The sequence below is a fragment of the Vanellus vanellus genome (assembly GCF_965231255.1).
Source record: "Vanellus vanellus genome assembly, chromosome: 6".
NCBI lineage: Eukaryota > Metazoa > Chordata > Aves > Charadriiformes > Charadriidae > Vanellus > Vanellus vanellus.
This window is the reverse complement of record NC_138911.1, coordinates 64032817-64058291: the sequence shown is the minus strand read 5'-3', so window position 1 is coordinate 64058291 and position 25475 is coordinate 64032817. Positions and strand designations below refer to the sequence as shown.

At 35.4% G+C, this 25475-nt stretch overlaps 1 protein-coding gene across 1 annotated transcript in view; it reads left to right on the top strand.

Moving 5' to 3' along the window:
• The window catches only part of PAPOLA (poly(A) polymerase alpha), a 46538-nt gene that overhangs the window by 14295 nt on the left and 6768 nt on the right, over positions 1 to 25475 (top strand). Inside the window, exons 5-18 of the mRNA XM_082484847.1 lie at positions 26 to 135; positions 2094 to 2147; positions 5058 to 5169; positions 6439 to 6528; positions 6625 to 6763; positions 8241 to 8313; positions 9803 to 9923; positions 10854 to 10938; positions 15610 to 15663; positions 16433 to 16552; positions 18244 to 18353; positions 20631 to 20752; positions 22655 to 22797; positions 24115 to 24215. Of these exons, the coding sequence (XP_082340973.1) occupies positions 26 to 135; positions 2094 to 2147; positions 5058 to 5169; positions 6439 to 6528; positions 6625 to 6763; positions 8241 to 8313; positions 9803 to 9923; positions 10854 to 10938; positions 15610 to 15663; positions 16433 to 16552; positions 18244 to 18353; positions 20631 to 20752; positions 22655 to 22797; positions 24115 to 24215 (1434 nt within the window). The remainder of the gene's footprint in view (positions 1 to 25; positions 136 to 2093; positions 2148 to 5057; positions 5170 to 6438; positions 6529 to 6624; positions 6764 to 8240; positions 8314 to 9802; positions 9924 to 10853; positions 10939 to 15609; positions 15664 to 16432; positions 16553 to 18243; positions 18354 to 20630; positions 20753 to 22654; positions 22798 to 24114; positions 24216 to 25475) is intronic.

The following is a 25475-nucleotide window of genomic DNA, read 5'->3' as shown; positions in this document are numbered from 1 at the left end:
AACTTGTGCTAATAAACAATTTCAGGTGCTGATATTGATGCCCTGTGTGTTGCACCAAGACATGTTGAAAGAAGTGATTTTTTCACATCGTTTTATGAAAAACTGAAACAACAAGAAGAAGTAAAAGATTTGAGGGTATGTGAACTGCCTCACGCAGCTAGCTGAAGCGATGATGCTGAAAAGTTAATCGTGAAAGATAATGCTTTAAATAAATAAATCTAACTTTACCATTAATGCTTGCAATGGATTTTCAGTTAACCTGCAGCAAAACCTATCACTGTAGTTGAAATAAAGAGAGATTCTTCCATATTTTCTCTGTTACCACTTACTAGAGACACTTATTTAAAAGTCTGGATGGCATAATGATCTCGTAGCATGTATGTTAGTATTGCAAAATTTCTGCTTGTTCTATAGCAACAGGCAGATGCAAATCTAAGTATTTGGTCCTGATCCTTTTCAAGCTAACTTGCATGTTTTTAATGAAGGTTTTTAAGTGTATTGTTATGCTGCTGTTTTTATAATTTCATACTTATATCAACAATTACAGTGGTTGATATTAACTAAACGTTTTATAATGGCTGTCAACTGTGCATTTGAAAATGGAGGTTACATTTTTAGCGTATGTCATTATTAGATACTTGTGCAAAATTTTTAGCATGTAAAGACGAAGATTTCCCCTGTAGGAATGGAAGACACACTGGTATACAGTATTTTGTTTCTAGTCTACCTAAATGACAAGCCTCCCTAGGTCAGCTGGTCAACGTTTTCTCAGTGTTGGCTCAGAGTATATTTTCTCTGCTGCAGTTCGTTCTTTTTAGATGAAGGTAGTTGCTGGCAAGAATTAAATGTTTTTTTGGTTTAGTCCTGCTCCTGTAAAATAAATGGGACTGTCTCTGCAGCGTTCTTTCACTCCATGTATCTTATAGTTGGTAACTACCAGGGAGGTGCAAATATCTGGTGGTAATACTATATGCACTGAAACAACTGTTTTGAATGCTTTATTATCTGAATGCTTTTAGTAAACTGTAAATCCACATGCTATAATTAAGGATTCTGATTTTCAGATTTCCGATTAACTTTGCTATGAATTCAATCTAACTCAAGCTAATGTAGTTGATTTAGCAGCAAGGTAGATCAACATATGCTGCTCAGTGTAGCTCTGCAGTTTTGCAAATAACTTGCAGATCAGGGTGTCATAACACTTTTAAATCGTTTCAGCTAGGTCTAAGAAAGTTTGTACATTTCCATCTTTAAGGAACCCGGACTTTCCTAATGGTTACTCTACTGAGTGAGTCTGGGAGACTTGTGAACTTACTATTTTGCATAGGATACATCCTGCCAACCAGTAACATTAAGGTAACCTTAAGTGCATAGAATAGTGTTGTCTCCTCCTCTTGTTAAGAACTAGAAGACTTAGAACTGTGTATGCAGTGTTCTTTGCTTTTATGAAAGCAGTGCTCTGCAGATCTGCATTTAGTTCACACGCTTAGTTCAGGAAGGTGGTATTCCTACCTGACTGCAGAGTAGACATCACGTTCCATAGTTTCATCGTGGATACTGTTTGTCAAAGTACCTTATAAGTGACCACATCTAGAAAAGATGCTTGAGCTCTTGGGACTGGTGACTTGCAACCGGTTTAGGTGAAGTCAGACTGCATGGTTACACAGTTATCTCCTTGTCATTTCTTGTAAAATACTAGCTGCAGAAACAATAGAAGCAAGATGCCTCTTAGTGTGAGAAACCCCATAGGTTGGCCTTAGAATACTTAGAGATGCTATGTAGAGTAAAAGATGCTTGATCATGTCCTACACACAGTGAGAAAGAGAGTTGGACCTTGAGGTATCATCATCAGAGCTGGTTGGTATGACTGTGGCTTATAATTAACATCTAGACAATTGTAGCACATAGTAGGTCCGGGCTTGCTGCATAAATCCTCAATGATGGAGAAAGATGTTGCTGACAAAAATTGACCTGAAAACGAAAAAGCATCTATATATATAGCATTTCATTATGGTTATTTAGACCTGCTAGCTATTGCTTGTAAATGATGTTCTCTGTACTAAAAATAAAATATAACTTTTTTCCCCCTCCAGGCTGTTGAAGAAGCTTTTGTCCCAGTTATTAAACTTTGTTTTGATGGAATAGAGGTAAACATCTTTTTTAATTTTGTTTTGGTAGAACATGGTTAAAACAGTTTTGAAGATCCGCATAACTTGTGTAGCATTCATTAATATGAATGCTGTTAGAGTGACTCTTCTAAGTGCGTATCCAAGTCCTTGAAAACAGTCCTCAGTTGTGTAAATTAAAGTGGAACTTTAAGACTGAAACAAGTCTGTCTTGATGTACTTAAAGCTGTGTGTAGAATATATCCCTGTTCTTTTTTAGGCACTGCTATCCACTTGTACTTATTACTTTACTGACCTGTAGAGTACCAGTATTGGCATTGTTAAGACTTAACATTTAATAGAAATTATATTCATAAATAATGTGCCTTCAGTACTTTTTTGGCTGCTAATGATTAACTGTCCAAACATTAAAATCAGATTTGCTTCGATGCCTTATAATATAGGACGTTGTGTGATCTTTGGTCAGTTCTCAAAAATGTACCGTTGAAGGCAAACTGGATATCCCCTTTGTCCTGATCTCTTTGGACATCTGTAAACACATGACCAAAACAATGGGTTTGGTCTGCCAGTTTCTGTGTAGCCTGATGGATCAGCTTTCTCAGAGTGATGAACCTGCTGTAGGTGACCCTGCTCTGGCAGGGGGGTTGGACTAGATGATCTCCAGAGGTCTCTTCCAACCCTGGCCATTCTGTGATTCTGTAACTTGCCTAACTTAATTTTCACTATTTTGGGAGAAGTTGCTGGGAAAACAGGAACATTGCTCTCAAAAGATACTCTGTTAATCTTTACCGGTCTGCTTTATAGTCAACCTGTCATCTTTTCTTGGTGACAAGACAAAAACATACAAACTGTTCATACACAGAGTTCATCAGACTTGTATGTGGATTATGTCAGCCAGTAACTGGTGGATGGTCCGAGGGCTGGAGCACCTCTCCTATGAGGAGAGGCTGAAAGAGTTGGGGCTGTTCAGCCTGGAGAAGAGGAGGCTCTGGGGAGATCTTATTGCTGCCTTCCAGTACCTAAAGGGGGCCTACAGGAGAGCTGGGGAAGGACTTTTTACTAGGGCACGTAGTGATAGGATGAGGGAGAATGGCTTTAAACTGGAAGAGGGCAGGATCAGATTGAACATTAGGAAGAAGTTTTTCACTTTGAGGGTGTTAAGGCACTGGAACGGGTTGCCTAGAGAGGTTGTTGAGGCCCCGTCCCTGGAGGTGTTCAAGGCCAGGCTGGACGTTGCCTTGGGCAGCCTGGTCTAGTGAGAGGTGTCCCTGCCTATGGCAGGGGGGGTTGGAACTCAATTATCTTCAAGGTCCTTTCCAACCTAAACCATTCTATGATTCACAAGTGTTGTTAGGCCAGAATTTCTGATGGTTGCATTTGTGTCTAGTATGTCAGTATAAGAAGACTTCAGTTTAATTTTCCTTTTCCTAATCCAGGTAAAAGGTGTAAGAAGTTTATCTCTCTGTAAAGAAAATCTTATGACTGAGGAAAAGGACTTTAGTTTTGTGGTGATCTTGTCAGTTAAACTTAAGAAGTTTCTGCCAATACCAGTTTTTACATATGCATTTTATGTTCTTGCTTAAAATAAGCAAGAACCTTCTTGTTTTGTTCTTGTAGAAAACTGATTCCCCATGAGCCCTTACCCTCCCAAAAAATTACATAGGACAGTCTATTCGTTTCATGATTTGAAAAATCCTTTCATTGTCAATGAACTTTGAATCTTTAGAGGTGCTAGACCTTCTAGAGATCAGAATAGAACTTCAAGCTGAAGTTAATTTTGAATAACTTCTACATTGAAAAGTAGTACTTTCGACTGAAGTAGAAACTTGTGCTTGTAGTACAGAATGTTGTTAAGACCAGCTATTAAAGACTTAAAAATGAAATGTGCACTGAATACTCTAGAAAATACTTTTCTTTGGAGAAGTGCTTCATAGTTTAAAACAGATGGATGTGAAGCTTTAAACACCTATGAAAAGTTCTTCATCTTAAGGTATCTTCAGCTTTGTTTTATCTGAAATAGTTTTAATGTAACTAAAACAGTTTTGTTCTTGGTGCAGTAGGACTAGGTGTTTCATCATCTTGTGGCTGAAGTGGTATCAGTTAGGATGATTAAAAACCTCATCTGGTGAAGGGGGCTTGTTGCCTAGCAAACCAGCTGCTGATATGCACTTTATATTCTCATCATACTGACTGATACCTAATCTAAGGGTGGAAAGACAACCTGACTTCTCTACTCTGTCCTTGCTGTGTATGGGACAATGTAAAACTCTTGTTCAGTGCTGAATAGTATCTTAGATGTTCTTGACCTAGAAAAGCTGTGATGACAAATTATTACAGAAGAAATTTGGCATAATTTCAAAATTCATACAAATTTATACACTTGCTCAGTAGCTTGCTAGGTTTTTCAGAACTTCCTTTTTTCTGTAATCAGGTATCTAGACTTTGAAAAGATACTGATTGTATACAGAGGCAACTAGTTGTGTGTATGCTTTACAGTGCTAGATTATTTTTCTGTAATTCAATGATAATTTTGAGACTATTTGGGTTAAAACTAGGTTATATTTTCACGACTTGTTCTTGCATGTTAGAATTTTGTATTCTGGACCTAGAAGTCATGTTTGTCCCCAAATGATTTTTATTTACATTGACAGTTGATGTGTTTTTTATGTGTGTGCTGGTTCTGTATTGGTCTTAATGTGTATTTTATCCTCTTAGAACAGGAGGCATAAGCTAGATGAATCATCTGGAAGTGTTTCTTTTAATGTCTGCGAAGGGCATTAGTATGTATTGTTTAAAGTGATTTTTTTTTTTTATACCAGGAAGACTACTATTATTAGTAGTAAACTTGCTGAAAATAGATTACAGAATTAATTCTAAAAAAGAAAAAAAAACTGTTTCCTAATGTCTTGTATCTCTTGTTTTTTTTTAAAGATTGATATTTTGTTTGCAAGATTAGCACTGCAAACTATTCCTGAGGACTTAGACCTGCGAGATGATAGCCTACTTAAAAATTTAGATATTAGGTGCATACGAAGTCTTAATGGTATGTATACGCAGTTAAACTTCTTGCCTAATCTTTTAATAAGTATCCTAGATTGTTTGATACAGTAGTTTAGTTGTGGACTTGAATGAAAATATAGCAATTGTATATCTGGAAATGAAGTCATAGCCAGTTTTATTTATTGTTTTGGAAAGAAGGGTTGTTTCTTGTTGGCCAGATTTTTTTTTTCTCTTATTTGGGTGGTAAATGGTGCTATCTAGAAATTAATGGGACTTGGCACACTTTTGTGTGGAGCACTATCTATTTATATAAATTAAGATGTGTGCATATTTTTTAATTTGTTTGTGCTTTAATATGCATAAACATACATGAAATTGCTTCACTGATAAATTTGGGATATCAAAATACTGTCAGTTTCATGTAAGGTCTGTAGTAGCTTACCAGCTTGTGTAACCCTTAACTTTTCTGTAATACTGCAGCTTAAAAAATTATTATTTATGTATGGGACAGTAGGGGCTTCAGCCTGAATGCAACTTGGTGGGGAAGAGGAGCATGGGGGATATCACTGATTCCTGTTATGAGCTGGAAACTTGATAATTTGGGATTACCATAGCAACTTGCACTGTTGTGAAATTCACATTTGTGCAGTCTCTAGAATTCATTCTTATTTGCTTTGAAAGGAACTCCTAGTCTTAGATTAATACCATTTTCTTGCAAGAAGCTCTCTGTAGCTACTTAGTAACAATGAACAACTACTGATTTAAAAAAAAAAAAAAAAAAATCAAGCAGTTAATATTGTCATCTGTAATGTTATTCTTAAGCCTGAAAATAGCCCATCAAAATGATGATACAACTTGTATCTTTAAAAAGTATTCTTTCTAGCCTGTTCTCATAAATTAAAATAAAGCTTTGACCTATGAGTTCCAGGTTTTCGCTAGGTCCATGAAGACTCATGCTTTTTTAATTTTGTCTGCATGTTCTGTGATATACTGGGTGTAATCCCATAACAGCAGAACTTAAAACTTGTTTGGTTCTTAAACGGCTTGTGCAGTTCATTAATAACAGAAAATCAAGTAGCAATACAAAACTGTAGCTATGCATGCATAAATTGTCTTCCTGAGCGCTAAAAAAAAAAAGTAAGAAAAAATCCAATGAAAATGTTAAGCTTATAATTCAAAACAAACTGATTGAAATACGAAATGACTTTCCAGCATGCTGATCTAGGAAGTTTAATAGCTTTGAAGGTGAGGAAGGGTAAGCAGGTAAAAAACTTTGGAGGCAGCAATTGTAACGGATGCTTTCTTTTGGCAGGTTGCCGGGTAACCGATGAAATTCTGCATCTAGTACCAAACATTGACAACTTCAGGTTAACACTGAGAGCTATCAAACTGTGGGCAAAACGTAAGCAGTTTTATTCCAAAAATTTTTAAGTTTTCATTAACTCCTATGGTTACTGATAACTTTCTCCTTTTGTCTCTTTTCTTTTTCAATTTGCAGGCCACAACATCTATTCCAATATACTAGGTTTCCTTGGCGGTGTTTCCTGGGCTATGCTAGTAGCAAGAACTTGCCAGCTTTATCCAAATGCAATAGCATCAACTCTTGTACATAAATTTTTCTTGGTATTTTCTAAATGGTATGTTTGTTTTGTTTTTTTTTTAAATTAGATTACACTAAAATAAAATTGTTTGTAGACACTAAATTTTAGTCCTGTTTTTATGGTATCATTTTCAGCTTTTACCAGATTAAGGTGGTAGTTAGAAGCATTGTTTGTACAGCCAGAAAGTTGGTAGCATAAGTTTTTCAATAAGTCATTCAACGTCTTTTGCTTAAAGTAACCAAAACAAAACCACCCAGTTTTTAATTACAGTTTTCTTAAGTATTTATTGTAGCTCAACATTATTTTTCAGATAAAATACTTATATAGTGCAAAATAAGAGCAGACACCCCCAAATTTAAAGTCTCTTAACATTCGGATACTGGGATAAAGGGGAAAAGGACTTATGTCAGTATCTGGTTTAGGCACATAGCTTAAATGCCGTTTAGGAGCAACAGTGGCAAAAGTGTGGTTTTTAGTCTTGTCATTGTGGAGAGGGAGGTGTTTTAGAATTACATATGGTTTCATACTTCTGAGCTAGTTTGGTTAGATGGTTTGAATAACTCCCATGGGAACATTCCAAGTAAATTTAGAATGAATGGGACAAAAGTGTACTTTGCATTTTACAAATGAATACCATTTTTCTTGAAAGAGCATGTCTGGATACCTATATTCTTCATGAGACACTGACAGATTTTAAGAATCACTGTTCCAAGTTGTTGCTGTACTTCAAGTATAGTATCTTTCCTTCTTAACATGAAGATAATTTCCACAGTGTCACTGTCTTGAATCCACAGGCTTTATAGCCTTTTTGAGGTACCTAGTGCTTAGTAATATTTTGTCACACTAAGCTAATAGAGGAAAATTGGTTGCAAGATCTGTTTAATGTGTTCCTTATACTGCTGTCCATTTTATATGTGCGTAGTATAGGAGCATTAATGTACAAATACCAAGAGATTAATTGACTTCTACTCTTTATAGGAAGATAACTTTACTCATGGGAGTAGAGATGACTTGAAGAACAAAAGTGTTACTCTTTTTAGTGCTTCATTCAGCCTGGTTTCTTTTTATCTTGATTGGAATTTTTTATTAATACATATACTTTGTAATGATACTATAATACTGTAATCGCACTGACTGTTTCTTCTGTAGTTTGTCCATGAAACAGCTAGCTTGAAGATAGACTCAATGTCAATCTTCATAGGGCAATTTCTCTTTGATAGGTATATTATGAAAAAAATTTAGAGTTTACTTTAGTTACCTAAACCAGTGGTTATAAATCTCCAAGACTACAGAAAATTCATTGTTCTGATGACCTGCAGCAGCTAATTACAGCTGCATTGTAGTGCAGCAATACAACTTGTTTAAACAACCACAGTTAGACAGCTTAGTCGTGGGGAAATGATGCTTTACCTTGAGAGCAGATTGAAGAAGGATCGCATTCAAAAGTATTGTTTGTTGAACATACGTGGTTGTATCCAATAGTCTTATTCAGTGCTACAATCTTTTTGAACAGGGAATGGCCAAATCCAGTGCTATTGAAACAGCCAGAAGAATGCAATCTTAATTTGCCTGTATGGGACCCAAGGGTTAGTGTATTATTTTTTCCCCTATAAGTCACACTGTACAATAAATTCAGTTGCTTAAAGAATCCTAGGTGAACTTCATTTGGGGTTTATTAAACTTAATATTTTGATGTTATGTCTTTATAAGTAACCTCTAGTTCTCCAGAGTGTGGGACAAAGTTAGCTTAATTTTTTAAACTGACCACTTGAAGCACACTTGCTGAACAATGTACTTATTACTTCCAACTTTTGCAATAAGTGACCTTAATAAATATTCAGCGTAATTAGATATACACCTTAAAGAAATAGGATTTTTTAAAAACTGCTTATCTTAAACAGTTTGCTTCTGACTTAAAACCTGTTACTTTTGCAAGTGTATCAAATTTACTTCAGTGCAACAGTCACAGCTGGATAGGTTTGATTCCATATAGTTGTAGTAATGTGTTTTTTCATCTTGGACCAAAGAAGATTGTAACTTGAAGTCTTTAATTTGTTTTGCGTATTATTTATAATATTTTATCTCCATCTTTGTAGCACTTACATTAAGGATATTGGACATTAATGTCCTTCAGGCAGTCAATAAAACAGCTTGCAGCAGATGCACAGCTCACATTCTGAGGTTTCAGTAAGGCATAGCGTGAATGTGTTCAATGCTGTTTTGTCAATTTTAGAATAGTTGGTGTTCAACGAATCTTTTTTTGGTGAATAGTGTGAGCACCAGATGTTGAGTTGTATGCCCTTTTGTACTTCATATCTGTTTTTCTCGTTGACAAAATTCCACGTTTAAATAATGTGAGGCAGTTGAAAAACTGTTCTTGAGTCTTGCTGTTATTCTTGGGATAGGGAGTTTGAGATCAGCGTGTGGTGGGAACTGTGTTGCAGTAGCTAAACAAAGTGGGGTAAATTAATGACAGGGTTTTATCTAATTTACCATCTACAGAATTGCTACTCTAATGCTACTTTAAATGTATCTTGCGTGTGTTGTGTTTTGTCCCTTCTTTTTTGTTTCCCTGTGTGCTGTTTAATAAAAGATACGTTAATGCAAGTGATGCTTCTCTCAGGTTGCCTAGAGCCTCTCGTCTTAAGCTGGCCCTTTATTTTCAGTAGTGTTACAGAAATAAAGTATAAAATATTTTTCACAAGGTCTGAACACAGTCGTGCTTCTGAAGGTGCTCGTGTGGTGATAAGGTAATCTTTGTTTTGATGTAATCACAAGCTAATTTCTATTAAAGAGAGAAGTTGGTCTGTTGGTGTTTCTGGACTTAGAAATGCCTGCAACTTGATCTTGATGTGCTGACAGGTTACAGCCCTCCCACATCACTGTGGTTCAGAATGATGTCCTTTGTGAAAGCTTTATCCTTGTTTTCTAAACTTTCTCTGAACTGTTGGTAAACTTGGTCTGCAAACTAAGGTCTCTTAAAACTTAAGACTCGGTTGTAGTGAAAGGAGAAATCCAAATTTGTTAACTCATGTGTATGCTTGAAGAAAACTGATTGGCTGTTGTTATATATAGGTAAACCCCAGTGATAGGTACCATCTTATGCCTATAATTACACCAGCATACCCACAGCAGAACTCTACCTACAATGTGTCCGTTTCCACACGGATGGTCATGGTTGAGGAATTTAAACAAGGTAAGTATTATCTTATGCTCTCTATATAAATGTTTTCAAACGAATTTAAAATAGTTCCATTGTGGGTATGCTTCATGAGGAGGGGGGAGGTGGGAGGGTGTTAAATAGCTTCTTGACATGAGATTCTCTTCTGAGAGAGGTAAAACTTGGCCTGTTAAGCTTATGTGGCTTAAAGTTCCAAATTCAGTAGGGACTTCTGCACATCTGTCCTTCACTCTTGGAAACTGAGGGTAATTAATTAGAATGCCTTGTGCGCTGAAAATGAGTTAATGGTACAATGTCTTTTTTGGTGTGTTTATTTTAGTGGCTTTAGACTGTGTCATGCCACATGGAAGATTAGTGTAGTAATCGACCTTGCTGGCCATTTCTAGGCCTAATATGAGACAATATACTTGCTCAGAGATGAGTCCTCTGGATTTACCGTAGTAATCTACTTGGATAATTAAAGTAGATAAGAGAAGATGTTATCAAAGCAAGGAGGAGACTTGATTCAGAGAGCAACTACCAGTGGCTCTGTCAGGCAGAGCGGTAGCTTATTGTCTCACTGTTTGCTTGTAACAATGCCTTGCTGAAGAGATGATCCAAGTCCTGTAAGGAAAGAGATCTCTATCTTCTTTGGACTGAGTAGTTACTGTGGCATACACAAAAGACTAAATTGAGCTGTGTTACACTGCAAAGCATATGCGAAATCATCAGTCTGATCAATTAACATACATTTCTAAACATTTTGTTGTGTTTCTTAAAAATATTATTTGTATAACTAATGAACACCTAAGGTATGATGGGAATATAAAGCTTGTTGATAAATTCTGTTGAATTTGAAGGGGGGAAATAATTCATAGTAACCTTTGCTAAGTTAATAAGCTGTTTTTAGTCTGGGTACTAAACTGAATTTAAAAAAAAAAGTTTAAATGTTTTCTTATAATTTAGGTCTTGCTATCACAGATGAAATTTTGCTGAGTAAGGCAGAGTGGTCCAAACTTTTTGAAGCTCCAAACTTCTTTCAAAAGTACAAGTATGTATTTTATGGCATGGCAGAATATATTAAGTTTTATCAGTTAAAATATCTAATGATGGTCTGTGGCGCAGGATTTTAAAAATACATACATTAGACTTCCAAAAAGTGTTTTGTTAGGATTTTTCTTTACAGTGGGGGAGTGAATGCACTATTGTCCTTTTCCTTAGAAAAGATACTTTTTTCTTTTTGGTCTTTAGCATGTATTTCAGAAACCTGTTAGTCCCTGGCCAGACATTTAGAATGTCACCAGTTAATTATACAACTGGTATGCTACCAATAAAATTGAAGACATATCAGCTGGTTTGACTAACAGAAATGTTCTTTAGTCATGTCAGTAAGCATTCTAAAAATGGGTCTTGCCTCCCAGGAAACAAGATATATAAAAGAATTAATTCTGAAGGTCAATATTTAAGATGAAGATGTACTTGAAACTGTGTGTTTTATTCTGTCAATATAGTCAACAGTTCACTCTGATAATAAAAGATATTTTTGCAATTGTGTTGACTAACTGCCAGATGTACTAGTTATTACTAGATTTTTTTTCATTAAAGCTTAAGGCTTTTGGATTTTTATTAATACTCTTTCACACCTAGCTTCTCTAATTTTGTAATGTCTCTAAGGGAAACTGAAGTTCACACTTCACGTTTTTAGGGTTTCTAGTAATATGCTTGTGGGGCAGAAGCTTGTTAAATGTATATGGACTTGCTGAAAGTTGTATTTTTATAATAAATATGGATTCTTAAAATACGGACTACATTATCTTTGCCCTCAGTTGAAATTGGAGACCCATTTTTCTTGAATCAAGATAAAATATATTTTACACTTGTTTCTGTGTTGGGTGGTTGGTTGGTTATGTACTAATCTAAACAAGATTGAAATATACAGTTCCCCCATTAAAAGACAATGATGACCTTCATAATGTGTCTGTGTTTTGTTTCTATACCTTTTGCATGATAAAAACTATAAAACGTTTGGATGGCTTTTATGTTGTACCTTGGAGATTAAATTTGAAAACACTTAGAGAGCAATGTAAAGTTATATTATTTTTTGCAGTCAAAAATGGGCTCCAGACAAATCTGTTTCTGCTCAAGAGGTTCCCTAGTAATACGTTTCCTAGTATATTTCCTTTGTTTCTTTCAAAACTAGGATAAAATAGGAAACATTAAATGTCATTTCAAATAATCTCAATTTTAATATATTTTTTTCGTGTACCAGTTTGAGCCGTTTCATCAGTTTTAGCAATAAAAAGTTTTCTTGCCATCATTAAATATCCAGGTTTAGGAGTTTTTGCACAAAATATCTCTGCCTTTTTTTTTTTCTTTGTTTTGTAACTGTGGAATGGTACTATGGAGCCTGCTTTAATTTGAATTACCCAATATTTTCTCTGTTTTACCTTAGTAAATTAATTTAAAGCTTTGGTTAGTAACCTTTACAAAATAAAAACATTATATGCAGTCATCAGTATGCAATAAATGTGGCTATTGGTCAAATCTCCATCTGAAAGCTAGGTGTTTCAGAGTTGTGTTTTTTTCCCCCCTCTTCACGCTGTCCTCCTGTTGAAATTGTAGATGCCTTGGGTTGTTCCTGCTGAATTCAAAGCAGTCTGTAGTGCTCTGCCAGATAAGAGAAGATCTGATGCTTGCTCTGAGGCATACTTTTAAAAACATTTCTCCTCTTCTCTGAAATCATAGCTCCTTAGTAATCTATATCACTCTTAGTGGCAATTAGTTGCTAAACATGTATGCTGATCAGAAACGCTTTTAACTTGTTAGTTGTGTTTAAAATAAACAAACTTCAATGATGTGTGACTAAGGAGACCTGGAGGCTACTGCATACCTGCATGGCAGGAGCAGATTAGAAATTGGGAAAATAGGGAAATCTGGTTTAATTTATTTTATTTATTTTTCTTATTTGTGAAATGTCAACAATTACTTGAAGTTAGGGAGTTTCAACATGTTATCTGCCCTTCATGTAGGTTTAAATTTTTCAGATGGAGGGGAAACAACAACAAAGAACATACCCTTGCTGGATATGGTATTTTACAGAGAAATGACAAGAGTAATTTCAAATGGGTATAACATAAGTATGAAATGCTACATGAGAATGGAAATTATTAGAACGTAAAACCAAGAGGGAAGTATGATGATGAAAAAAATAACACTCATTTAATTAGCTCTAGCGTATTGTTTCTCTGTTATAAAGACAGATATCCTGCTAAGTCAGTAAAATATAAACAAACATACCTTTTAAAAAGGTACTTTGAACACTTGCCTTGATAGAACTTTAGATAAAGCACTGGATAATTTGTAGTGTAAATCCTGGACAGCTTAATAAAGAAAAGTTGAAATGAGAGCATTCAGGTATTCTCAGTTTCTTCAGAAAGTAATATGACTCTTAAAAATACTTTGTTTTTTTTGTAGGTACAGATGTTAATGGTGTAAGACAATTTTGTAATATCTGCATCAGGTTATTTTAATGAAAATGTAATGCTGATAGGGAGACAGTGGGAAAGAAACAGCACCAGTTTCTAAAAAAAAAAAAACAAACACTAAACCCAACCAACAAAAAAAAACAACCCAAAACAAAAAGACCAAACCCATATACTTCAGAATAATACCCTGCATCTAAAAATGATGAGAGGCAGAAGCTTAACTTCAGATTTTTTTTTTTTCTTTATCATGAAGTAATGGATACTTCTGAATGAGATTTCTTTGTGATAAAATTATTAATGATGAAATGATAACAAATCTTGTCTCTGTAAAATTTAGCAATGAGGCCTTGTCCTCCAAGTACGTCGTAGTTTTTAACAGCTTGGGCTATTTAAGTTTTACTAAAAATGACAGTAGCAAATTTCCAGTGATTAATTCCCTTTCAGCACTGTTTAACAGCTGGAGGTGGGAGAAATTGCATCTTTTTCTTTCTTTTTTAGCTAGCCCTACCTCAGCCACAATAGCTAATCATTATATTTATTTTTCATAAATAAGGCTTAGTTTTTTTTCTGAGGTGCTCACCAGCTAGTTGAGCCTTTTAGACATAGCCAAATTCGGGTTTTTTTTTTTAAATTCTTCTTAGGATGTTTGTTTCAAAGACCTGCTTTTAATAAGTAACTGGAAAATTAGTTTCTTCAAATACTTGCAGATTTGAGATTTGTCTCTTTCAGTTCATACATAGTTAAAAACAACAGAAAGCTTAATTTGTCTTTCCTACTGAGTGAAACATTCTGCAAGTGTATGTAGTATGTATGATGTAGGAATCTTATGGTTGATAGTTGCATATCTAGTGCTCCTTAGAAGAAATTGGTATTAGAAATCGGTAACTTCTTATTTGAAATTTGCGTAAATGACCCTTATTACCTCTTTCCTTTCTTTTATTTTTTTTTTTAAGAAATATATATGATTGAGTCATGATATTCTCCAAGTAACTAAAATGAGAATTTCTATAGGATAACAGGAAAAACTCCTCAATGTTTTTGTACGGAGCAGTTAATACTGCCAGAATGCAAAAAATAAGTAGATAAAATGCCCTATTCAGAAGGGGGAAGAAGGTTCTCCAGATCTCTCTTCTTCATCCTTGTATTTCATTGACATTCTCTGACTGAATTCAAAGGACTGTAGCATTTAGCAGTTGTTTCTTTTCTTTTGCCACCTAAAGAAAACAGTAACTACATGTTTCTGTACTTATGATCTGTTGATTTTGATTTACTGTTATGATTTGAAGACTTATAGCATAAGAGGACTCTTCTTGCACTATAGTTTACCTTGGCGTTCCTTTCTATGAGGTATATGTACCAGGGTCTAATCCCTCATGTTACTGTTGTTCTTTAAATCGTGCTCTGAAGATACCTAAATATACCATATCAGTATAGAGTAATGCCAAGTTGGATGACTTAGAATGTTAAAATAGACTTCCCAACTAAACTTCTGAAAAACTCAACTATAGATGTGTAAGGTCACCTACCTCATTATGAACTTAAGTTAAAAGTAATCATCTCCCATTCCACTGTCCTTGGGCTTCTTTGTTTAAAATACCATTCTTGCTTTGTATACTGTTTCTTTGAAATTTACTTACAGTGGATATACACTGATTATCCTGGAATATAATTGAGAGCTTAAGAATTATCATCAGAGGAAACATTCCTTGTGAAGTTTCAGATAAGTGTCTTCAGACAATTCTAAAATGCAGATATAATTTTTTTAAACCACATTTGATAGTGTTATTTTTGACTTTGAACGAATGCATATGTGCTAACCAGTCCTCTAACTACTCAGAAATAATGTTGCGACTAAGAGAACTGACACATGTAGACAGTTGCGAACAATTGTTTTTACTTGCAAGAAATCTCTACTCGTCAGTTAAATGCCTGATCTCATTAGGTATTGAAATATCTGTACTGTTTTTCAACTAGCCTTTTATTAAGGTTACTGGTATTAAAGTGTAGTCCCAAATGTCCCTAAAATCCAAACTGTTTTGAGAAGTCCATTAGTCACACGCTTGGGGGACATAGCCCCTTTGTCTACTTAATAATGCTTAATTTTATTATATGCTATATGCTTAAGCCAATAATCTGTAGTTTGCAATGTAGAATTTACAGCAAAGTTTTAATATTAAGGTTTGAATGTCTAGTTTTAGAAGTATAAATAGAATAGCATATTGTCTTTATCTCCAAAGGCATTATATTGTACTTCTAGCAAGCGCACCGACAGAAAAACAGCGACTAGAATGGTGAGTACAATGCTTGCTATTTAAAAGAAAAACAAAAAACAACAAACACAAACAAAAACCTGTCAACCTTGGATGAAAGGGAATATCTAGTGTATCTGGTATCTTTTTAATGACACAAAGTGGAGCCTTCAATGTTCCAAAATGAAATGGATGAAGATGGTACACTTCTGAAAAACAGTACAAATGAAGAACCAGGGAGAGAAGGCTGTTGCTTGAATTTTCCTTCTTTACAGCACTGTCAGGTTCATGTAACAACTCTTATTTTCTTAAGCCTTATACACGTTTTTACTAAGCAGTGTGAGGAGGCACATTTTCAATTTCTTGAAAAATACTGTTTCTGAAAACCAAAATGCTTCTTTCCCTTGTTTCTGCTGGCTTTTATGAGAAGTTTTAAGATTGTCAGGTATTAGGAATTTCTTCAACTTTAAAATTCATCATCTGGAGCCAAAAGAATATTGGAGAAATATGTAGGAGTTTCATGCTGACTTGCCTTTTACTTGATGTCTAACGTCTTGCTATTTAATTCCATTTGTAAAATTGGGCCATAAAGAGAGCTTCAGGGCATTCTGAGGCTTCCCTTGCATTAGCTTTTGTAACTCATTCACTTGGTTTTATTGATCTGAATTATTCTGTCATGTATAGCTAGTTCATGTGTCATCTCAAATATTAGTATAAGGAGAATATTGAGGATTTTATCCTGATGTATGATGTTAGATACTTCTATTATTTCATATGAATGAGAACTTGCTAATAAATGACGTTTATGCAGGGTGGGCTTGGTGGAATCAAAAATCCGTATTCTAGTTGGAAACCTGGAGAAGAACGAATTCATTACGCTGGCTCATGTGAATCCACAGTCGTTCCCAGCACCCAAGGAGAATCCTGACAAGTAAGCAAAAGTCTTTTTTCATGTAATGGTGAGGAACTAGCTTAGCTAAAATACCAATTCATTAATAAATAAAGTAGCATTTTTGTAGGATCTTAAATTAATTTTTAATGACAGCATCTAAAGGCAAACGGTTCTAAGCTCTTTACAAGTACTATTTGTAAAATTAGATAATCTTTATTCTGTCTAAGAACGTTTCTAAGCCAGAAAATAACTTTAAGGAAAGAATATATTTTTGCTAATAACTATTAATTGCATAATTTCTTGCCAGTAATCCTTGTTAGCTGCTGCTACTTAGCTGCTGTTGTTTGAGCATCTAGCATCAGTTGGTAAGACAGTTTTAATTATGAGGCAGCACTGAGAATCGGGTAGAATATCAGGCACAGTAGAACTGCAGTCTTGAGTTTAATCTTATAAATATCATTAATGTTATTAAATTTAGCAGTTGAGATGCATATCACTTAAACTTGATAATGGCTGATGTTAAATTCCTTGGGTTGTGGAAACAGTGGAGAGAATACCGAGCACTTAAAATTGTTCAGGATTATATTTCTTTTTTAACTCCTTCCCCCCTCTACCACCCTCTACTCCCCTACTCAAAACAATGCTTGTAGGTGCGTGGGCTAAAAACTCCTTTTAAGACTCTATTTTATTTCTAGATAGTGTTTTAATTAACTTTAAGGAATCATATTTTTGTTTGAAGTGTGAGAACAGGGAAGAAATTTTTCTCTTCACTGGGAATATGTGACAAGCCTTATTTACCTTCCATACAGCCTTTTCCAGACATCAGTTGCTTCAAGTGACAGTATGGTGCTCTTATATACATAAATTGCTCTTTATATACATAAATTGCATGCATGTTCCAAATGAAATCAGATAGAAGCAGGCAGTACCTCTTCAGCAACATTTTTGTGGGTAAATATAGCTACAACTGCCCACATAATCACAGCTCACAAGCTCTTATTTCAGAGGACTTGATGCGGGCCACGCTTTTAGGAAAGGGCGTTTTCCCACGTAAACAATGTATGTTCTTTCACCTGCCTGCCTACATTTTCTCATTGATTGATTGGAAAACAGTGTTCTTCTGAAATAGTCTTACAGGGGAAAGACATTTGAGTTAAAACATTAAATGTCTTGAACCACAATAGAAGTGTTACGCTGTATTCTGTAATAGAATGTAATAGTTCATCTTCCAGGTATATGATGTGAAGGTGAGCTGTCAAAGGGAGGCTCTTCCGACCTGAAAACTGCACTTTATGGTCAGTTACAGCCAAGAAATTTGAGAGTTGACGACAAGTTTAAGTGGCAAAATGGAAGTTGTTTAGTCAGGCAATAGATTCTAACTACTTTCAGGGTCAGGTGCTGAAAATCCGTTACCTCTTTTCAGATCTATTTCCTTTACAGTTGTGATGGCTAGTTGTACAGCAGCACAGTAGAATGAAGCAATCGAATGGTGATGTTAGTTCATTAAGTTTGCTGAAGATAGATGTGTCAGTGTTTCATGACTTTTTTTTTTTTTTTGTATTGCAAATGAAAAGAATGTCAAGTCAGCTTTGTTTTTTGCCTTTTTATGGCTAGCTCCCCATTGCTCATGGAGCTAAAATGTACAATCGTTGCCTATTGCAGCAGATAACTTACTAGATTATTCAGTTCTTTATCGGTACTATATGACTGTTTTATATAAAATTTTCCAGGGAAGAATACCGTACAATGTGGGTGATTGGGTTGGTGTTTAAGAAAACCGAAAATTCGGAAAACTTAAGTGTTGATCTTACCTACGACATTCAGTCTTTTACAGACACAGGTGAGTCTTGCTTTCTAGATGTTCAGGTATTAATACACTTGTTGAAGTTACTGTCTTTGTTCATATTGTAGTCTGTTTCAGTAGTAGAATTGTATCTAGACAGAGTAGAAAGACTCAGCTAAGGAGTTAGGGTGTTATTTAGTAAAATACAGTTTTAACGCTTCTAGACACTTCAAACTAATATATTCAGTTTGTTTTCATTAAAAGTGGTTAAAATGATGCACACGAATCTTTCAGATCTCACTAAAAATAGTATGTTATATTGTGATCTTTATTGAACTGACAAATTGGTTGTTACATGCAAACTACCTAGCCTATTCTCAGTTTGACAATATGTGTATAGTTAAATTCAGTTTCACCAAGTAATAAAAATACTTAACCAGTGGATTGCAGCTGAGTATCTAGCAGACTCTAGAACAAAAAACCTTTTATTCCATGCGAGTTTCATGCTAACTAGTTGGTTCAGTAACTCTTTCTGATGTTCACTCTTTGATTCACAGAGATAATTTAGAACATGCGTAAGAAATTTGTAAGGAAAGAATTGGTAACAGCTGGAGAGTGTGAGTCTGGAATCTTAAGAAAGGAACAGTACCTTTGATAAGCTTATCAAATAAATCTGCAATATCTTTTTTTAAACAAATGACAGTTAAGGCTCAAATATTATATGTCTATAGAGTTAAAGGAGTAGATTCAAGTGCCACCTAATACAATGCTGGTCTCTGGATGTCTAAGACTCAGTAAGACTAGAAGTGAGGACTTAGAAGTCTAAATATATGCAATTTTAAATGAAGTATAATTTCATCAAAGTAATTGTGAACTGTGATGCATAGTTCTCTGTTCAATTTGTAAAGGTGACCAATTAGCAAACAATTTCTGGTTTTGTGTTGTGGGTTTCTTTGTCATCTCAAATGAATGTGGGTCTGTCTTCAGTGTTTTTAATCCATCCCGAAAACTGCTGTTTGCCCTGTCTTTTAGAATAGATCCTAAGATTTTCTCAAAACTGCTGAAGCATTTTCAAGAATGAAATTAGAGAATAGCTTGCTCTTTAGGGGGAGCAGGGGGAGGAGGAGAGCCATGAAGAGTAGGCTAGGTTTTCCTTGTATTAAAACTTTGGTAAGACCTAATGTCAGGAATACGGAATGCTTTAACCATATCTGGCTTTCCTGAGCATGCCCCTAACTTAACTGTAACTTGTATAATATACACAGAGGCTTTATGAGCTTATTGAATACCAGGAATTAGTGTAGTAGGCTCTTTAATATGCAGTATTCATTGAGCTCTTTGTGTGTCTGTCTCTTAACAGCTTTTTAATTACATGTTCACAGCCTATTCAGTGAGATTCCTTAATGTTTGTAGAACAGACAGTGAGTAAGGGAGATACCTCTTAAGTTTTTGTATTTCAGATCTACAGAACAAGTTTTTTTTATTCCTACGTCTGCCACAGCTTTGTTCAACATTGTATAGAAAGTCAGTGTGAAAGAAAACAAATTCTTCATTTTTACCTGGCTTGACTTCAACCGAAGATGTTGGGTTGCAGTGTCATTTGGTTACTAGCACTCACCATGTTAACTCACCAGAAGTAAAAGTTATGAGGTGAAGAGAAATAGCTTATAAGGGTAGACATAATTAAAGAAAAAGACAACAAAAAAAGAAACCCCAAAGCAAACCACCACCAACAACAACAACAAAAAAAAAAAAACAGCAGAAAAAAAACTAGCATAAACCACTTCTATATAAAAATGTAGTGGTATCTGAGTTGCCAGAATGATTTGTAATATATTAGTTGGGGCACAAGCATCATCTAATTCAGCTCCTGAATTAGAACCCATTTGTTGTAAGAACTGCATAAATAAAAGCTGAATCAACTGTGTAGAAAATAGTTCTATGTAAATACTGTTACTCATATCAGAAAATCTTATTTCTATCTTTAGTCTCAGAGTTGTTACTGTTAAAACTTGTTAACAATAGTTGAGAGAACTGTGTGCTTGCAAGAGATTTTTCTCGGAAAACAGGTCACCTGTTTCCAAAGTAATGTTTTAGTGTTTGTACCATCAGTGCTCGCATAGTAGGCAATTGATTTTTTGGTTGGACTAGATGATCTCCAGAAATCTCTTCCAACCCTGACCATTCTGTGACTTTCTTCCTGCAGAGCAAGGAAACGCTATGCTTGTTCTTGAGGGTAATAAATATTCTGAAATGCAAATTGTTTCTGCCTGGGCAAGTAAGTGGACTTTGCAAAATGCTTCAATATGTCTTAATGTTATTCTAATTGTATAGTTTATAGGCAAGCAATAAACAGCAAGATGTTTGAGATGGATATGAAGATTGCTGCAAGGCATGTGAAACGTAAGCAACTTCACCAACTGCTACCTAATCACGTGCTTCAGAAAAAGAAAAAGGTAAACTTGACTAATATTTGAGAGCAATAAAAATGCCATTGATAAATAATTCCTCAGCTTTTTAGATTTACTAATCAAAGAGCTAAAATAACATTTTTAAAGCTTAGTTTTACCTGTATGAGCAATGTGATCTCATTTGACTGTAGCAGTATTACTATTAGGACAAGAGGAAACGGCCTCAAGTTGTGCCAGGGGAGGTTTAGGTTGTATATTAGGAGAAAGTTCTTCACAGAAAGAGCTGCTAAGCATTGGAATGGGCTGCCCAGGGAAGTGGTGGTTGCCATTCCTGGAGGTGTTTAAAAGATGGGTAGATGTGGAGCTTAGAGATAAGGTTTATGGGTGGCTTTGGCAGTGTTAGGTTAATGGTTGGGCTTGACGATCTTCAAGGTCCCTTCCAACCTAAACAGTTCTATGAATTCTACATGCACTAAATAGAATACTAGATTTCCCAGAACATGAACAATGTAGATAGTATCTTCAGATTTGGCTGAAATATTGTATTTTGTTGGCCTTCCTAAACTAAACGGACTTTATAAAAGTGTAATAACAAGGTTTTAAAGCTTTCTTGCTATTTTAACGTGTAGGTCACCTAAAGGAAGTGTCTGTAGCAATACCAATAGAACAAACAGTCGATCAGTTCTTGCTATCTCCAGCTTTAGATTTTCCTGAAGGTGTCCTAAACGTAAAGTTGCAAGTTGTCAAGTAGAAGCAGAGTAGAGTGTTCAACTTGTTGCTGCCTTTCTGTATCTAAGGTGGTAGTCTGTTGCTGTAGCTGAGGTTGAATACTTTGAGGATAATTGGAAGGAAAGTATTCTTGAACCTGCAACTTGGCAGCTTTTGGTATTGTATGCTCTTTTAATTAAGAGTAAAAGATTTAAATAACAGTTTTGACATCAGAAGGTTGCCTGTTGACTAACCAAGGTTATTTTCTCCCTCAATATATAATTTACCTGTGTGGCCATACATGAGAACGGTAACAAAATTTTTAATTAAGCTGTTGTGTTGGATATGATTTACTTTCAGTGGAAGCAGGAGGAAGGGGGTGGAACATTGAATTTAACAATGTAGTCTGTATTTCAAAATCCCTGCTTCTTTGTGTTAACTTAATCTAAGAGCAAAACAGGTTTGTCTGTTTTTGTGAATAGCTAAACCACTGTTTTATACTCTCTTTAGGTATATCTGAATAACATGTTTTATTACTTTAGCTGTTGTATATTAACTCTGTTTTTAAACAATAGGAAATCTTGTATTAGAACCAAGTGTAAATCTTGTTGTTTGAGGGTAATGTAAATATTAAGTATCGCATCCCTTTAAGTAGTACTATGTCAGAGGAGGGGTTTTCTTCTCCACTGACTGAGTACAAATCAGTCTCTAAATTCTTTGTATTAATTGTGGTTTTGGTGTACGTCAGTATTACTTTGAAGTTAATAAGAATAGTACCTATAAGCCCAGAAAAACAAAGAAACTTGAAGTAAAGCTGAATATACAGTCACTAAACATAATAAGTTTATCTTACGTTTTTGAACATCACTGGTTCAAACAAATCTGTACCTGAATTGTGAACATGAAAATGTAAATGCTTGTAGTAACAGGATAGTGGATTATTTACTTGTAAAAGGATTTGGAAAATGTCCATTTACATTTTACATTTTTAAATGCTTCTACTTTCAGGTTTGTGTGGTGTTTTTGTTTCCTAAAAACATACTTTAACTGCATTTAGGGCTTGCATACATGCTTAGGTCATGGTGGAAGCTCACCACTGTTAAATCACCTCTCACTTTTTTTTCTTCACAAATGGAACAGCTGACACTTTGCATAACTGAAGTATTATATCAATTGAATCTTTGTTGATTTTTAGGTCCTCAAGACTAACTTAATTTTCGTTTGTTTTGTGGATTACAGCATTCTACGGAAGGGATCAGGTTGACAGCTCTGAATGACAGCAGCCTAGACTTGTCTATGGACAGTGATAACAGCACGTCTGTGCCTTCGCCTACTAGTGCTATGAAGACGAGTCCATTGAACAGTTCTGGAAGTTCTCAGGGGTAATGAAGACTTTCAGTCTCCTTGCTGCTCTCTGTTGCTGAACTACTTGTGTTAAAAGCATAGCAAATACTGCATGTGTGAGATACTAAGTTGTGAATGTTCCAAACCGGAGCTTGCAGACGTCCTTATTTCCAGTTTGAACACTAGAGAGGGCCTAAATTTGGGGGATAGGGAGCGTGGCATTGGACGTAGATGAAGAATTATAAAGTTGGGTAAAGGTGCTTAGAAGAACAAGGTGATGCGGAAACTTGGGGGAGTAGGAGGCTGTGAGCAGGAAACTGAGGTGTGAGAGCGAGGAAGTTATGTGAGGTATGGATCAAGATGTGAGACAGGTAGAGAAGCTTAGGCTTTCTGTCTGGGAAATCAGTAGTGCTACTGCTGTTACTGATGATGTCTGTGCAAATTAATCTTAGCAACGTAACTTCCCATTGTATTTTCAAAGTGTACATACTAATGTTTATCTTAATACTAACTTTCTCTATTAAGTCTTTTTCCTATCTAAACTTCAGTTTGCTAAAGCAAATGGGATTATATTCTCTCTTCTTACAGGGATATCATGTTTGTCTTTGATACACAGAGAAGTTAACATCAATCTCCTCCTACAATTGTGCAGTATTAGATGTATATTATAGGATCTTGTGTAGGATAAAACACTTAAGTTCACTAAACTTACTCCTTTTGACAAGTGCTCTTTTAGTCTTCCTTAGTAAATGATTTCTAATAGTTGATGCCACTGACATGCTATTAAAACGAGTCTATGGTATATAGGATGTCGTGCTTGAACTGGAAATTGCCCTGTGTTGATCCTAGACACATACTGCTTCCCTGTTTCTTGAAAATGAAAAAACAATATTTTTTTTTGTCATGTGAAATCCCAGGCCTTTGCTTGGGAAGTTCAGACTGAAATCATAGTTGTAATGGTATGTGTAGATTGAAAACAAACTTTCTATTCTAATCGTTCTACAACATTCCATCCTTCAGGAAGAGTTGCTGTGTTTTTCTCTGCACTTTATTTGGCCAGATGTTGCCTTAATTTTTGCCTTTTTTTAATGCAACTTCTTACTGATCTAAAAAAGTCTCTGAAATTATTCATATTAAATATTTGAAATAGCTTCCATTGTTCAAGTTTGATAATACATTGCCAATGCTCATTTCTGTCTTCCTGCTGTGACATAGTGTTACAGGTTCTGCTCTGTAATGTAGGTGAAGTCCTATCAGCTATGGTTACTGACCATGCATATGATGTGATGAAAGGCAGAACACATAGCACCACAGATTTACTGATGTTCAGCATTTTGTCATTTTTCTCTTTGTAGCAGAAGCAGTCCTGCGCCAGCTGTAACAGCAGCATCTGTGACCAACATACAGGCTTCTGAAGTCACTGTGCCACAAATAAATTCCAGTGAAAGCTCAGGGGGTAAGAAAAATGGGATAGCATATTGTTTGTATTGATTAGGTTTTTTTGTAATATTTATAAAGCAGTTTTTCTTCCAGTTTGAGGTCTTTACTTAACACATGCTGTAACATGTTCTCCTTAACTAGTTTCTTTAGGACTCAGGAAATCATGGTGGAATATTTTGTGCCGTGATGTTTGTTTATTCTTAGGGATTTATATTTGCCATTCACAATAGCAGTAGTTTTCCAGTCACCTGAGGCAGGTTGAGATCAGCTGGTCAAATGAGGAAAAACTAAAGCTGGAAGAGCAATTTTTGTATTTATTTTTAATCCATTTTGTAGTTAACCCAAAAGGTGGTTCTTTACTGTCTGTCATCTGTGCTCCCATGTTCCTGTTCCTTGTGCTTCACGAATTTGATTCTAGGAATGAAAGAGACTCAGGTGTAAGCAGAACACAGGCTCCTTACTCTTTTCAAATACATCCCACTGTGTGTGCTGACTTTGTTTTCTACAAGAAAAAGTACCCTTCACTTGATACTTAAAAAAATTAAAAAATGACTTTTTAGTGAAAGAACAAAGGCATCTGGTGAAAATGTTCACTTAGCAGAGTCAGCTACTCCTCTTTTCACAGAACTTTAGCTGTATACAAGGAGCAAGTCAGAAATAGATGGAAAAGGGGACCAACTGATAGCCTTTCAAGATGAGATCTCTTATTTTACTCTGACATGTGGGATGATGGAGTCTTAACTGTTCTCTGAGTTTTAGCCTAAGTCAGATGCATCAATGTGAGTAAGTTTGTCCAGGAGCACTAAATGGAGCCTAAACGACATGAGTGTTTTTTTGGATTTGGAAGCATGTCAGAAGTTGTTCATTCTTGTATTTTGGTTAATCAAAAGCAGTTACCTGATGGTTTTTAATGAGAAATTTCCTTAATGTGATTTTTCTCATCCTGGAGCATCTCCATATGTACTCTTGCTTTGAGGTATGCGATTGATGAGGTAGAGCTTTGTCATATGGAGCGTTTTTCAAAAGGATGTATGGAATGTCAGATCTTTATCTGATGCTCTGTGATGACTTCGTATTTGTCATTGCATACTCTGAGCCTGAGAAATGATAAACTTTGAGTGACAAAGGGAGTATCAGGTTGCTCTTGGATTTGATTTAAGGCAGCCTTTGGCAATGCACATGTATGGCAGAATACAGAAACAGTATAACTTCTTTGGGTACCAAGAACAGTATAGCTATATTAGCACAGAGCTCTGTCTGGGCTAGCATACACTGC